We start from the raw sequence: 15,119 nt of genomic DNA on the forward strand, positions 1-15,119 counted from the left end.
AATTGTTGTGGGGGCCGTGATCGCGCCTTGGGGCGGGGTGGAAGAGCAGCACTGTGGGGGTCCTGGGCTGTCCATTGATTGGGCTGACCAGCAAATGGGAGTTTGACAGTTTGGGAACACTGCGCATGCGCAGAGCTCCAGAACTGTCAAACTCTGGCACGGGTGTTCTTGTGCAGGAATCTCAAGGAGTTGGTTTGCAGGTGCAGCAGGTAATTAAGAAGGCAAATGGAATTTTGTCCTTCATTGCTAGAGGGATGGAGTTTAAAAACAGCGAGATTATGTTGCAGCTGTATAAGGTGCTGGTGAGGCCACATCTGGAGTACTGTGTACAGTTTTGGTCTCCTTACTTAAGAAAGGATATATTGACACTGGAGGGGGTGCAGAGGAGATTCACTAGGTTGATTCCAGAGTTGAGAGGTTTGGCTTGTGAAGAGAGACTGAGTAGACTGGGGCTATACTCATTGGAATTCAGATGAATGAGGGGAGATCTTATAGAAATATATAAGATTATGAAGGGAATAGATAAGATAGAAGCAGGGAAGTTGTTTCCACTGGCAGGTGAAACTAGAACTAGGGGACATAGCCTCAAAATAAGGGGAAGCAGATTTAGGACTGAGTTGAGGAGAAACTCCTTCACACAAAGGATTGTGAACCTGTGGAATTCCCTGCCCAGTGAAGCAGTTGAGGCTACCTCATTGAATGTTTTTAAGGCAAGGATAGATACATTTTTGAACAGTAAAGGAATTAAGGGTTATTGTGAGCGGGTGGGTAAGTGGAGCTGAGTCCACAAAAAGATCAGCCATGATCTTATTGATTGGCGGAGCAGGCTCGGGGGGCCAGATGGCCTACTCCTGCTCCTAGTTCTTATGAATAGGCCCTGCCCCCCCCTGGGTTTTAATGAGATTCACGACTGGGACCTCTTCAGTGCACAGAGTGAGGAGATTCAGGTGAGAAGCTGAACTGTCAGAACTGTCGCGATCTAGAACAGTTTTCCCCCAATTCAGCACTTTTGGGAAAATCGCCCCCATTCTCTCCTGGTGAAATAGTGATTTACTTGTATTTCTTTCGATCTAGTCTACTGTATTCACTGTGGACAATATGATCATCTCTACATTGGGGAGACAAAATGCAAATTGGGTGAATGCTTTGTGGAACACCACCACTCAGTCCACAAACATGATCCTGAGCTTCAGGTTGCTTGCCATCTCACAAGAACGAAGAGCTAGGAGCAGGAGCAACTCCTTGAGTCTGCTCTGCCATTCAATACAATTATGGCTGGTCTCGTCTTGGCTTCATTTCCACCTTTCTGCTCGTTCCCCCTAATCTTTCATCCCTCTACTAACTAAAAACCTATCTATCTCCTCAAATTTATTAAATGTTCCGGCATCTGCTGTACTGTGGGTAAAGAATTTCATAGATTCACCACCATTTAAATGAAGTAATTCCTCCTCATTTCTGTTTTAAATCTGCCACCCCTTAGCCTAAATCTATGGCCTCCCGTTCTAGAATGACTAAGAAGGCGAAGCATCCACTTTACCCTGCCAATCCCCTGTAGCATCTTATATTCTTCAATTAAATTTCCTCTCATTCTCCTAAACTTCAGCAAGTGTAAACCTAAACTGCTCAATCTCCATCCACAAGACAAGTCCATCGTCCCTAGAATCAATTTAGTGAACCTTCTCTGAACTGCCTCTATTGTATTTACATCCTTCCTCAAGTAAAGGGACCAAAACTATGTGCAGTAGTCCAGATGCAGTCTCACCAAAGCCCTACACAGTTGTAATAGCACTTCCCTACTTTTACACACTCTGCCATGAGCAATGAATGCCAAAATTCCATTTGTCTTCTTTATTACCTGCTGCATCTGCATACTAACTTTCTGCAATTCATGCATGAGGATACCCAGATCCTTCTGCACCAAAATATTTTGAAGTTTCTCTCTATTTAGATAATATATTGCCTTTTTATTCCTCCAACCAAAATAGATAACCTCACACATACAAGTTAAATTCCATACGTTTTTAGTAACCCTCCATTGGTCTTTAAAAGTTTCCCAATCCTGCAGCCTGCCACTAACCTTTACAATATGGTATGCCTTATTTCTTGGCTTCATGTTATCTTTAACCTCCTTGCTTAACCATGGATGCATTTCCACTCTCTTACAATCTTTCTTCCTCTCTGGAGTATATTTTAGTTGGGAGGAATTGAATATCTCTTTGAATATTTGCCACTGTTCATCAACTTTTAGTCTTTCTGCCCAGTCATCTAGGATCAAGTCTGTCTTCATGCCTATGTAATTACCTTGGTTTAGCACCAGAACACTAATGTGGGACTCAAATTTATTGCCCTCAAACTGCATTTGAAATTCAAGCATGCAACAGTCACTCTTCCCTAAATGACCCTTTACTACAAGACCATTAATTAATCCTATCTCATTACACGATATTTGGTCTGAAATAGCCAACTCCCAGGTTCAACAACATATTTTTCAATCACCATATTTCTGTTGTATTCACATTGTCCTCAGCCTGCTGCACTGTTCCACTGAAGCTCAACATACACTCAAGGATTAGCATCTCATCTTCTGATTAGACACTTGAAAACCTCTGGACTCAACATTGAGTTCAACAATTTCAGAACATAGAACATAGAACATAGAACATTACAGCACAGAACAGGCCCTTCGGCCCACGATGTTGTGCCGACCTTCATCTGAAACCAAGATCAAGCTATCCCACTCCCTACCATCCTGGTGTGCTCCATGTGCCTATCCAATAACCGCTTAAATGTTCCTAAAGTGTCTGACTCCACTATCACTGCAGGCAGTCCATTCCACACCCCAACCACTCTCTGCGTGAAGAACCTACCTCTGATATCCTTCCTATATCTCCCACCATGAACCCTATAGTTATGCCCCCTCGTAATAGCTCCATCCACCCGAGGAAATAGTCTTTGAACGTTCACTCGATCTATCCCCTTCATCATTTTATAAACCTCTATTAAGTCTCCCCTCAATCTCCTCCGCTCCAGAGAGAACAGCCCCAGCTCCCTCAACCTTTCCTCATAAGACCGACACTCCAAACCAGGCAGCATCCTGGTAAATCTCCTCTGCACTCTTTCCAGCGCTTCCACATCCTTCTTATAGTGAGGTGACCAGAACTGCACGCAATATTCCAAATGCGGTCTCACCAAGGTCCTGTACAGTTGCAGCATAACCCCACGGCTCTTAAACTCCAACCCCCTGTTAATAAAAGCTAACACACTATATGCCTTCTTCACAGCTCTATCCACTTGAGTGGCAACCTTTAGAGATCTGTGGATATGGACCCCAAGATCTCTCTGTTCCTCCACAGTCTTCAGAACCCTACCTTTGACCCTGTAATCCACATTTAAATTAGTCCTACCAAAATGAATCACCTCACATTTATCAGGGTTAAACTCCATTTGCCATTTTTCAGCCCAGCTTTGCATCCTATCTATGTCTCTTTGCAGCCTACAACAGCCCTCCACCTCATCCACTACTCCACCAATCTTGGTGTCATCAGCAAATTTACTGATCCACCCTTCAGCCCCCTCCTCTAAGTCATTAATAAAAATCACAAAGAGCAGAGGACCAAGCACCGATCCCTGCGGCACTCCGCTAGCAACCTGCCTCCAGTCCGAACATGAACTCTGTTTTCTATTTTGATTCTATTTTTCGCCATGTGCTTGTCTTAATCTTGTTTATTATGTTTTTGCATTCGGGCAGAACTATTTGTTATTCTAGCATTTACATTCACTCAGGATAAATGCTTTCTGTCTTTGCTACAACCATTACCAATGTCTTTTCCTGTGGTTCTAGTATATCTTTGTCATTTGAACTTGCGCTCCCTCTATACTATACCAGACCCTCCTTTTTGTTCTTCCTCCCCGTGCCCCCATTAAACTGCATATAGTAAACATATGGTATAGTCAAGAAAAGTATAGTCAATTGCTTATTGTGAAGATGCCCCTAAGTATAGTAGTGATCATAACATACTTGAAAAGAGAACCTGGGGGCAGTCAGGAGCAACAAGAACAAAGAAAATTACAGCAGAGGAACAGGCTCTTCGGCCCTCCAAGCCTGCACCGACCATGCTGCCCGACTTAACTAAAACCCCCTACCCTTCTGGGGACCATATCCCTCTATTCCCATCCTATTCATGTATTTGTCAAGATACCCCTTAAAAGTCAGTACCGTATCCGCTTTCACTACCTCCCCCAGCAATGCGTTCCAGGCACCCACCACCCTCTGTGTAAAAGATCTGCCTTGTACATCTCCTTTAAACCTTGCTCCTCGCACCTTAAACCCTAGTAATTGACTCTTCCACCCTGGGAAAAAGCTTCTGACTATTCACTCTGTCCATGCCTCTCATAATCTTGTAGACTTCTATCAGGTCGCCCCCAACCTCTGTCGTTCCAGTGAGAACAAACCAAGTTTCTCTAACCTTTCCTCATAGCTGATGCCCTCCATACCAGGCAACATCCTGGTAAATCTTTTCTGTACCCTCTCCAAAGCCTCCACATCCTTCTGGTAGTGGGGTCCACCAGAATTGAACACTATATTCCAAGTGCGGCCTAACTAAGGTTCTATAAAGCTGCAACATGACTTGCCAATTTTTCAACTCAATACCCTGGCCGATGAAGGCAAACTGCTGTATGCCTCCTTGACTACCTTCTCCACCTGCATTGCCACTTTCAATGACCTGTGTACCTGTATACCCAGATCCCTTTGCCTATCAATATTCTTAAGCATTCTGCCATTTACTGTATATTTCCTCTCTGTATTAGATCTTCCAAAATGCATTACCTCACATTTGTCCGGATTAAACTACATCTGCCACCTCTCCGCCCAAGTCTCCAACCGATCTATATCCTGCTATATCTGATGGTCCTCATCGCTATCTGCAAATCCACCAACCTTTGTGTCGTCCGCAAACTTACTAATCAATCCAATTACATTTTCCTCCAAATTATTTATATATATATATATATATTACAAACAGCAAAGGTCCCAGCACTGATCCCTGAGGAACGCCACTTGCCACAGCCCTCCATTCAGAAACTCACCCTTTCATTGCTACCCTCTGTCTTCTTTGACCGAGCCAGTTTTGTATCCACCTTGCCAGTTCACCTCTGATCCCATGCGACTTTACCTTCTGCACCAGTCTGCCATGAGGGACCTTGTCAAAGGCCTTACTGAAGTCCATGTAGACAACATCCACTGCCCTACCCTCATCAATCATCTTCATCACTTCCTCGAAAAACTCGATCAAGTTAGTGAGGCACGACCTCCCCTTCACAAAACCATGTTGCCTCTCACTAATATGTCCACTTATTTCCAAGTGGGAATAAATCCTGTCTCGAAGAATCCTCTCCAATAATTTCCCTACCACTGTTGTAAGGCTCACCGGCCTGTAATTACCTGGATTATTCTTGCTACCCTTCTTAAACAAAGGAACAACATTGGCTATTCTCCAATCCTCTGGGACCTCCCCTGTAGCCAGTGAGGATACAAAGATTTCTCTCAAGGCCCCAGCAATTTCCTGCCTTGCCTCTCTCAGTATTCTGGGGTATATCCCCCATCAGGCCCTGGGGACTTGCCTACCTTAATGTTTCTCAAGAACCCCAATACCTCCTCCTTTTTGATCTCAACATGACTCAAACTATCCACACACCCTTTCCCAGACTCATCATCCACCAAGTCCTTCTCTTTGGTGAATACTGACGCAAAGTACTCATTTAATACCTTGCCCATTTCCTCTGGCTCCACGCATAGATTCCCTCCCTTGTCCTTGAGTGGGCCAACCCTTTCCCTGGCTACTCTCTTGCTCTTTATATATGTATGAAAAGCCTTGGGATTTTCCTTAATTCTGCTGGCCAATGCTTTTTTGTGACCCCTTTTAGCCCTGCTCCAGAGTGGAACAGCCACATACTGAGAGAAATTCAAGCATGACATTTAAGGAAAATAGTTAAGTGACTCGGCTATTGTCAGATTCAGTCTTTCCTGATAATTGGAAATGTTAAGTTCAGGTCTCTCTCTTTGCACCTTCTCCAGTCCTCTATATCATTTTTGTAAAACAAGACCAGAACTATGCACACTACGTCAAGTGATGTCTAACCAAACTTTTATACAAGTTTAATATAACTTCTTTGCTTTCCAAGTCTATTCCTCTTGAAATGTTGGTCAATGTGTTTTTTTTCCTCGGACCTTACAACCTGCATTTCTACCTCAAGGATTCTCCTTATCACTTCATGATTTATGGGTTTGATATTGATTTAAAAAAATACTAGTCAATGACACTGCCATTTGTTTAGTGCTGTAAAATATCTGTGCATTTTCTTATCTTACAGAGTTTAGAATATGCCAGGAGTTTGATCGATAAAAAGAACGACACTAGTGGGGTAAGACCTTCCATGAAGCCTGCACTATTCCCTTCTTTTGAAACCTATGTGCTTCATCAAGAATTATATTTAAATGTCCAACATTCAGTTGTAAATCTCCTTTCAAGACACAAATTAGAATATCCTCTCACCATTTATGTCATTTTTAAAAAAACACATTTTTAATTCGTTCTTGAAATATAGACACCAATGGCAAAATTGACATTTGTCGCTCATCACCTGTTGCCCTTGAGAAGATTGTGGTGAGCTAACATCTTGAACCACTGCAGTACACATGGTGAAGGTGCTCCCACAGTTCTGTTAGATATGGAATGTCAGGATTTTGATTCAATGACGATGAAGGAAGACTGATTATATATCCAAACTCAGATGGTAACGGTTGTCACAATCAGATAAGGAAGGGTTGAATGGCTCACCTCTTTTCCCTCTGCTCATGTAACCACAACAGGTTTGTTTTTGAAACAGATTTACTTACCGATGCTGTGAGTGTTTAACTGTTTACGTTATGCGACCACAAAAGACACTAACAGACAGATTTGCTTGTTTTTAAAAAAAGATAGTTTTTAAAGTTTTTAACACGCTTTAAGTAAAATAATAAAAATGCTACAATTTTCCATCTCTCTCATTCTCTCTCACACATACTCTCGAAGTTCACACATACATATAGATTACAGAATGGGGAGGATACATTAAGCAATTAGAGTACAGAAAATTAAAGGGAGTATATGGCTGACCTCAGGCCGAATATGGAGCTCCTCCTGCTGCTTTTGGAATTAAAGCAGTTTAAAACTTTAAATTAATGATTTATCTGTTTTTCTGGAGACCGCAATGCTGGGTTGAGTTATTTTTTAAATATCTGCCAGCAGCAGCTGGATAGTCAAAATGAGCAAAAAGTGTTCAAAGCTTGCAAGTTGGATAGAAAGGGAAGAAAGGAACCCATCCAGGGTCTTGTTCCTTCAATGTCTCAGTTGCTTGTGCTATTGTGCAGAGAAAAAAGGTACTTAAAACACACAAAGGATTGTCTTGTCACGTGTCTTTTTCTCTCCAGTAGCCCAGTGACCCAAATATGGTTGTAGCTTGTTTATTCCAGTCACCATCATTAGATCATGGCTGGGAATTCCCCTTTCAGTAAGGGTCCCATTTTTCAAGTGATCGTGCCTAATGGTTTGCGTTGACCCAGTTGAGTGTGCAGATGATTGGCTGGATGCTTCCTGGATAGTAAAATGGCCCCCATCACTTTAAAGGCAATTGCTTCTGGTGCATTTTTGCAGACAGGTTGTCACCATTTCAGTTGTTTTTGTCTACAGTAGGTACATTGATGCAAATGTGCAGCCATTTTTCACTGTAATCTCAAGTAACAGGAATGCGACTTTTGCCTTTTTATTAAATCAGTTAGGAGTTTCCAGATAGTAGATTGAATTTTTTTTGATATAAAGCATTGTTTCACAACAATGTATTTGTAGAGCATTCAATGTTTTACTCTTAGCTGCAACAGACCTCAATGTCTGTCTCTTACATTGTGTAGAAAATTCGATCCAGGCTTGAAACATTGTGGTTGTAAGAGTGCTAGAAAATAACAACAGTTGAACAGAATGCACATGTCGAGAGAGATCTTTTCACAGGATTTAGATCAAGTTGTAAGTGATGAGATTACCTTCCTTATATTTGCTATCTCTTTTAAATTGTCTTCCAGTTCTCTCCACTCTTGTGAATGCACCCACATTTGACGAGGTTCACCTTTAGTTGCCTGGTAGGTTGCCCATTTATTACATGTGAACCTAGACCTTGAGTCTCAGTGAGTTGTTCCACCATGAAAGACATCACTTGATCCACCCCATTCAATCCTGAACAGGCAAATTTGGCATTCAGCTACCCAGGTCATACTGTGGAAACCAAATGTATCTGAGAAACCCTTCTGCCTCCATGAGAATATCCCACCTGAAATCGCAGAATGGATTAGGATAAAGATGAGCATTTGGTACTTTTAATCTTGGCCTTGCAGCATTGCAACCCCATGAGAACTTTAGCATCCATCATCACATCAGCATGCAGGTTTAATGTCTTATCTGAAGGACCCATTTCCCTGCATGAGACAGAACTTGCAGAGTCTGTACCCTCAAAACTCCACAAAGTTCTTAATCAATAGCTCTACCTTTTCTTCCCCTCCCCCAGATTGTTAATGGATTAAAGAAGAGAATCTATAAATTGGAGAAGCAGTGTAAAGAGAAAGACAGCATCGTAAAGTAAGTTACATGCCAAGTCTTTTACTTCAGATGCTGGACATTTTGTGGGGGGGCGATACTCCCCAGAAAATTCTAAGTGCCAAATTCACATGAAAACTGAAGTAAGTCACAATGGTTTTTTTCAGCGGGAGTTTCAAAATGAATTTCCCACACTCTGTGCACTGCTGAGTGCACTGGTGTAAATCACACTGAAAATCAGGGGCGGGGCCTATTCCTGCTGGAGAGGCCGGCAGCATAGCGCTGAGTGGGCCATTGTGCATGCACCGATCTGTCAGCGCCGAGAACGGCACATGCGCAGTGACCCCTGTCTGCTGGCCTCCCAATCGCTAGCCAGCTGGATCGCTGGCAACCCCCACATTGCCAGCCTTGCGACCCCCCCCTCCCAAACAGCCCAATCACTGGCCCCCTGACTATGTGCCACGCCCTCCCACCCCTGATTCTTTTCCCCCACCCCCCGACATTGCTGACCCACCCTCCCGCAGTCCCAACGCTGCCGCCCCGCAGCCCACCCTGATCGCTGGCCTCCCTCCTTCCCCCACCAATCGTGTCTGCAGAGTGGCAGTGGGACCCCCCACCCCCACCAATTGCCCCCAGGCTCCCATATGCCCCACCCCTTGGCACTGCCCCATGCCCAATGGACAGTGCCCAGGTGCCCCCTGGACATTGGCTTTTGCCACTTGGGTAGTGCCAGGGGGCACAGGCTGGCACTGCCCAGGTGCCAATGCCCAAGGGAACCCAAAGGACTCTTTTGGGGGCCCCGATTGCCCCTGTTCACTCCAGCAGGTCCGGGCCACTAGCTCCCTGCTAATCATATTTAAATTATATTAAAGCCCCTCTCTGCATATCTAATGCAGCTCCGTGCCTATTTCCGCTCGGCGATTTAGGCAAGTAACAGGATTGGCTGACGTCTAGAGGAATAATGAGATGCGATTCGCCGAGTGACAAGATTAGTAGGTGTACAGAGAAATTGAGGTGCGAATTGTCATATCAGAAACATTGTTTACCAGAGGTCAGTGGGACTATTTCTGCTATTTCTTATGTCGGTGATTTCTGCTCGGCGATTCTGCATTGTTATGTGTCAGAAACTGATAGCCAAGTTCTGCATGCATGAGGCCTCAACCAGGATCTTGGGTTCATGTCACTCTGCATGTAACCCCCACCATTTGCTCTGGGCTTGCAAACTCCGACTGACTGTCATGGCTTGAGACAATTTACACCTCTTTAACCTGTGATTATCCCTCTCTCCACTTGCATTGTCTGTATCTGTAAAGACTTGACTACCTGTAAAGATTCACATTCCAACCATTATCTTGCAATTGAGTCTATATCTGCCGTGTTTGTGAACCCACCTCTCCAATCACCTGATGAAAGAGCAGTGCTCCAAAAGCTCGTGATACCAAATAAACCTTTTGGACTTTAACCTGGTGTTGTGAGACTTCTCACTGTGCCCACCTCAGTCCAACGCCAGCATCTCCACATCAGAGTAAATCAGAGAGAGAGGTTTTAAGGAGCATCTTAAAAGAGGCAGAGAGGATTAGAGAGGGAATTCCAAAGCTTAGTTTCTCAGAAAATGAAGTCACAGTCACCAGTGGTGGACTAATTAGAGTTACCAACTCTCCAGGATTGTTATGAAATTTCCAGGAATTTATCAAGAGCCGATGTTACCGGTAAGAGTGTCTCAAAACCCCGAAGGATAACTGGAACCAGTGGTTCTTAGTGGTCTATATTTATGTGGAATAATGTGAGAAACAATGCACAACCCAGTGAGAAACCAGTCCAGTCATTCTATAAACAATTAATGAAGAGTATTTATTAAAGTAAAAGAAAAACATACAACAAAAAAGACTAATCTTAAAAATGCCACTTATGTAAATAACGAAACACACTATTTTATCTGAAATTACCTCCTTTTCCCAAAATATACTCATGGTCCCCAAACTCACTAAGACACCCCTTTTCCCAAACAACATCCAATTTAGTAACTCCATAAATCAAATCCAGCTCATAGTTACCACACAATACAGCTTATATCACCAAGTCTGGGAAAACGTCTTTGTCTGGTTCAGTGAAGGCACAAAACTGCATCTTGTAGAGGAGAATATTTTGTAATCATCCATGGCTCTAAATGTTAGATGGAACAGACCTCTCTGAAGATTAGATGGAGCTGGCCTGTCTGACTGTTGGATGGAAAACTAGCCTACTTCCCCAAAGAAGGTATTACCAATTATACTGTTTCAGTTTCTGTGATATTCACCCCATGAATTCAGCTGTCTACATCTCTCAAATTCCTTGCTTTTACAAGTTTTCATTTTTGTAGCCCCAATGACCTCTGGTAAACAATGTTTCTGATATGACAATTTGCACCTCAATTTCTCTGTACACCTACTAATCTTGTTACTCGGCAAATCACATCTCATTATTCCCCTAGACGTCAGCCAATCCTCTTACTTGTCTAACATTTTGTCTTCATCTTAAATTCAACTGTTAACTTCATTAACTTCCCAAATTCCTCACAACTTGGAGATTAAGACACTGCCACAAGCAATACACAGGGCATAAATTATAGAGACATTAAACAAAAAATGTGTTTTCATCTTCTTTGAAAAATTCCATTGATTAGATTTAAAAGTATTGAAAATAGGGGAACAAAGTCTGCTTGACTGATGGTGGATTAATCCAATTGGGTAACAAATAAACTGTTCCCTTTCTTCATGGGAGTGGGAAGGTGCTGCAGCTGGAGGATGGACCAATGGTGGAAATAAAACAGGGACAGTTCGAGGAAGAAGGTCATGTGATGAAAACTCTAAGAATGCACTGAACCAGAGTTTACAACCCTAGACCATTCCATAGATTAATAACCCTTTCCATAGAATTTTTAAAAATTATTTCGAGTTATGGTCATCACTAACATTGCCAACATTTATTGCTCATCTCCATTTGCGTTCGAGTTTGATATGACTGAATTTGATAGGCATTTCAAAGGACGTTTGGACAGGACTTTTCCTGCAGGCTTCTGAACCCAGCATTTCAGACTGAAATGTGGGTTAGAAGCCCAGACTGTGTGTAAATTGTTCCTTAATGTGATGTTTCCAGGGCAGCCAATTAATGGCCGAGGGCAGGCTTGCCATCCAGTTAAGAGTGGCATGTGGGCTCTCAAAGCTGGCGGACCACTCAGAGGCCTTCCAATTGAAAGGAGTAGGTAGGTAAAGGAGAGCTTTAAAATTGTGGCGATAATTCTTTTTTTTTTTAAAGTGTAAATTGAAAATGGCTTTTGCAACCAGGCCACCACAATGTGTGGGGGGGGGGGGGGGGGATGGGATGGGAAGCTCCACAGGGCAGCCTGCCGCTAATACAGATCTCCAGTCACCACCTCCAGGCACCGGTCCCCTGGAGGAACATGGAGGCCAACTGGAAAATCACAGCTCTTTGTTTCCAGATTTATTTAACGTAATTTGAATTCAAATCCTCAAATTGTCCCGGTAGGATTTCTGTTCTACTGAGGGCAAAATGTCCCACTCTCTGTTCATTTAGCCCACAGGCAGCTTGTTATTACTACAGGGCAGGCTTTTAAAGGAAGCTAGGAGTAGGAGTAAGTCATTAAGCCCTGAAAGTTCATCTTTGCCATTGTGGCACAGTCAGCACCCTAATTGCTCTGTCATGCTCCCAACATTAGCCTTCTCCCACTTCTACTGTGCCTCAGCATCTGACAGCTAGTGCTCCCACAGCTCCTTCCCAGACTCTTGTATTTGCCCCAATGCTTTTACAACCCATAATGAGCATCACTGAACTCCAAAACCTTGCTCTCAACATACCCAACCCACATACTCTTTACCTTGTCTACCCCAAGGAACTCTCCACTGCTGCTATGTGTAGTGCTTAACCCCCTGCATCCTAGAACCTCTATCCAATTACTTATTATTAAAAATTATTACCTATTACCAGTTATTCTAGGTTACATAAATAATAGCAAGAAATAAAATTAACTAAATACAGTTAATAGTAATCAAAGCTCCAGATTTACAGTTTCAATGTAAGCATTGCATAATCATTGAATTCTAGCTCAGAAATAGTCATAGAGGTTTACAGCATGGAAACAAGCCCTTTGGCCCAACTTGTCCATGCCGTCCATGTCAATGATATTCCTGTAATATACTCTGCGATTCCAAACCTTTTCAGCCATGCAACACACTTCAATGAGACAAACAATTCCATGGTACACCTTTTTTTTAAAGTTGAATCAATTGCTCATCAATGTCACATTTATTTATATTTACTATGGTTATGGTCTTAAAAGAGAGGTCTGCAGCACACAATTGAAATTCAATGGATCAGAGCAAAACACAAAGTTGAGTAAATAACAACTTATTGGGTTAGTGGGAAATCTAGGGCTGCTGGTGCGCACAGAATCTTTTGATCTGGAGAAGGATTGATGGGAGGGCCACCCGCAAAGCTCTCCGTCCAGTCCCCGCTTGCCTGCCCTCCGCCGCCCTTCAGTTTGTGCAGCTCCACTAATGGAGAGAACCTGCAAAGGGCGGCAGCAGGAAGACTCTCAGCCCACAATCGGCACACGTAAAGGTAGCATTATCCGTCACAGCCGCTTGTGTGAGTGACTATGATCTGCACATAAATTCAAGTATTACGCTCACCAAAACTTTCCCGCAGCAGGCAGTGTCGCACTTGCACCGTTCTCGCAGCATAACCAGTGTGTGCCACGGTACACCAGCTGAAAACCACTTGTCTACAGGTTTCTGTTCCATACAGTGACTGGTCACATGTTCATGCTGCTTCTTCACTTGACGTTAGATGGCAGATTTTACTTGTCCTACATAAATGTTTCAACAACTGCATCTTGCATTCACGTAGCACAATTAATGTTTAGAAAAACAATTCAGAAAGTGCTTCACAGTGGCATTATCAACAAATAGAGACCAGGCCAAAGGACAAACTATTAAGGGGGGGTTCCCAAAAAGCTTATTCAAAGAGAAAGCTGTTAAAGAAGGTGGAGAGTCAGAGGTATTCTGAGAGGGAATTACAGAGCACCAGGCCAATGCTGAAGGCAACCACCAATGGTGGGAGGAGCTTATGGGAAAGAGGAGGCATGCCATGAACAATAGGCCAGAGACCAAGCAACAAAGAATGAGTATATAGCTGAAAGTGCAATAAAGTCCTGTCCTTCTTAAACAACCGTCAAAAGTTTGTGTCAGCAAAGACTGATTGCTCAAAACTGAAGACATTACTGTGTTTTTGCTAATGCAACATTGACAAGTTTAATAGGAACCTTTAGCATGGAATTTTGCTTTAGCACAAGCCATTCAAACTGTCTTAATTGGGACAGTGAATGTGCTAAACGGAAGGATCAAATGTGATCTATTCTTATCCTTGACCTTTTTTCCTAAATACCTTTCTCCACTAAATTTATCTTCATAGGCTGGCCTCAAGTTCCTAAAGAATGAAAGAAAAACTTACATTTATATAGTGCTGTCCAAGATCTCATGACATTCAAAAGCACTTCACAACCATATACTTTTAAATTATATATTTTTCTGAAGTGTAGTTGGCCAATTTGTATGCAACAGTGATAACAACCAGGTAATCCTATCTTTAATGATGTTCTTTAAGGGATGAATATTGGCCAAGACTTCAGGAAGAACTGTCCTGTTTTTCTTTAAAATAATGTCATAGGATAATTTACATATACCTAAGAGGGGGTAATTCCTTGATCTAATGTCTCATCTGAAAGATTGCACCTCTGACAGTGCAGCACACACCCTCAGTACTGCACTGGTGATTCAACCTGGATCATGTTCTCAAGTCTCCGTGCTCAATCTTCACCTCAGCCAATATTGGTTTAGTTCAGTGTTGGAGGGGTGGCTCCAGTACATGACCCTGGTACTGTGAAACAGAATGTAACATGATAAACCCTGATGTTTAAGTGCATTCTGGTAGTCCTTTTCCACAGGGACATAGGAACAGGAGTAGGCCATTCAGCCTCTCGAATGTGCTTCGCCATTTAATTAGCCCATAGCTGATCTGACCTCAACTCTATTTCTCCACCTTTAATCCATATCCCTCAGTATCCTTATCTAACATAAATCTATTGATCTCAGAGTTAAAAGACCCAATTTGCTCCCAGCTCCCACTGTCTTGGAATAATTCTACTATACTTTCTGTGAGAGATGCTTCTTGATTTAATTGTCAGATGGCCTTGCTTCAATTTTAATATGTCTCATCATTCCTGATTAACCCCATCAAGGAAATAGTTTCTCTCTAGCTAGCTTATTGAATCTTTTTAACATTTTAAACACCTCAATCAGATTGCTCTGCAAACTTCTATGCTCTCGGGAAGTTCCACTAGTTCAGGCATTATTATTGGACAGATGTTTGATTTCACCATGGGTTATTGTAATGGCTACATATGGTGAAACCACCATTTCTGGCCAGAATGGAGATGAT

General features: G+C 42.7%; 1 protein-coding gene across 1 annotated transcript in view; it reads left to right on the forward strand.

Annotated features, from left to right (window-relative positions):
* Window positions 1-15,119, forward strand: part of iqce (IQ motif containing E) — an 84,151-nt gene that overhangs the window by 28,000 nt on the left and 41,032 nt on the right. Inside the window, exons 8-9 of the mRNA XM_078239866.1 lie at window positions 6,373-6,423; window positions 8,596-8,666. Of these exons, the coding sequence (XP_078095992.1) occupies window positions 6,373-6,423; window positions 8,596-8,666 (122 nt within the window). The remainder of the gene's footprint in view (window positions 1-6,372; window positions 6,424-8,595; window positions 8,667-15,119) is intronic.

This window comes from Mustelus asterias, chromosome 23 (assembly GCF_964213995.1).
Source record: "Mustelus asterias chromosome 23, sMusAst1.hap1.1, whole genome shotgun sequence".
In the NCBI taxonomy this organism is placed as follows: domain Eukaryota; kingdom Metazoa; phylum Chordata; class Chondrichthyes; order Carcharhiniformes; family Triakidae; genus Mustelus; species Mustelus asterias.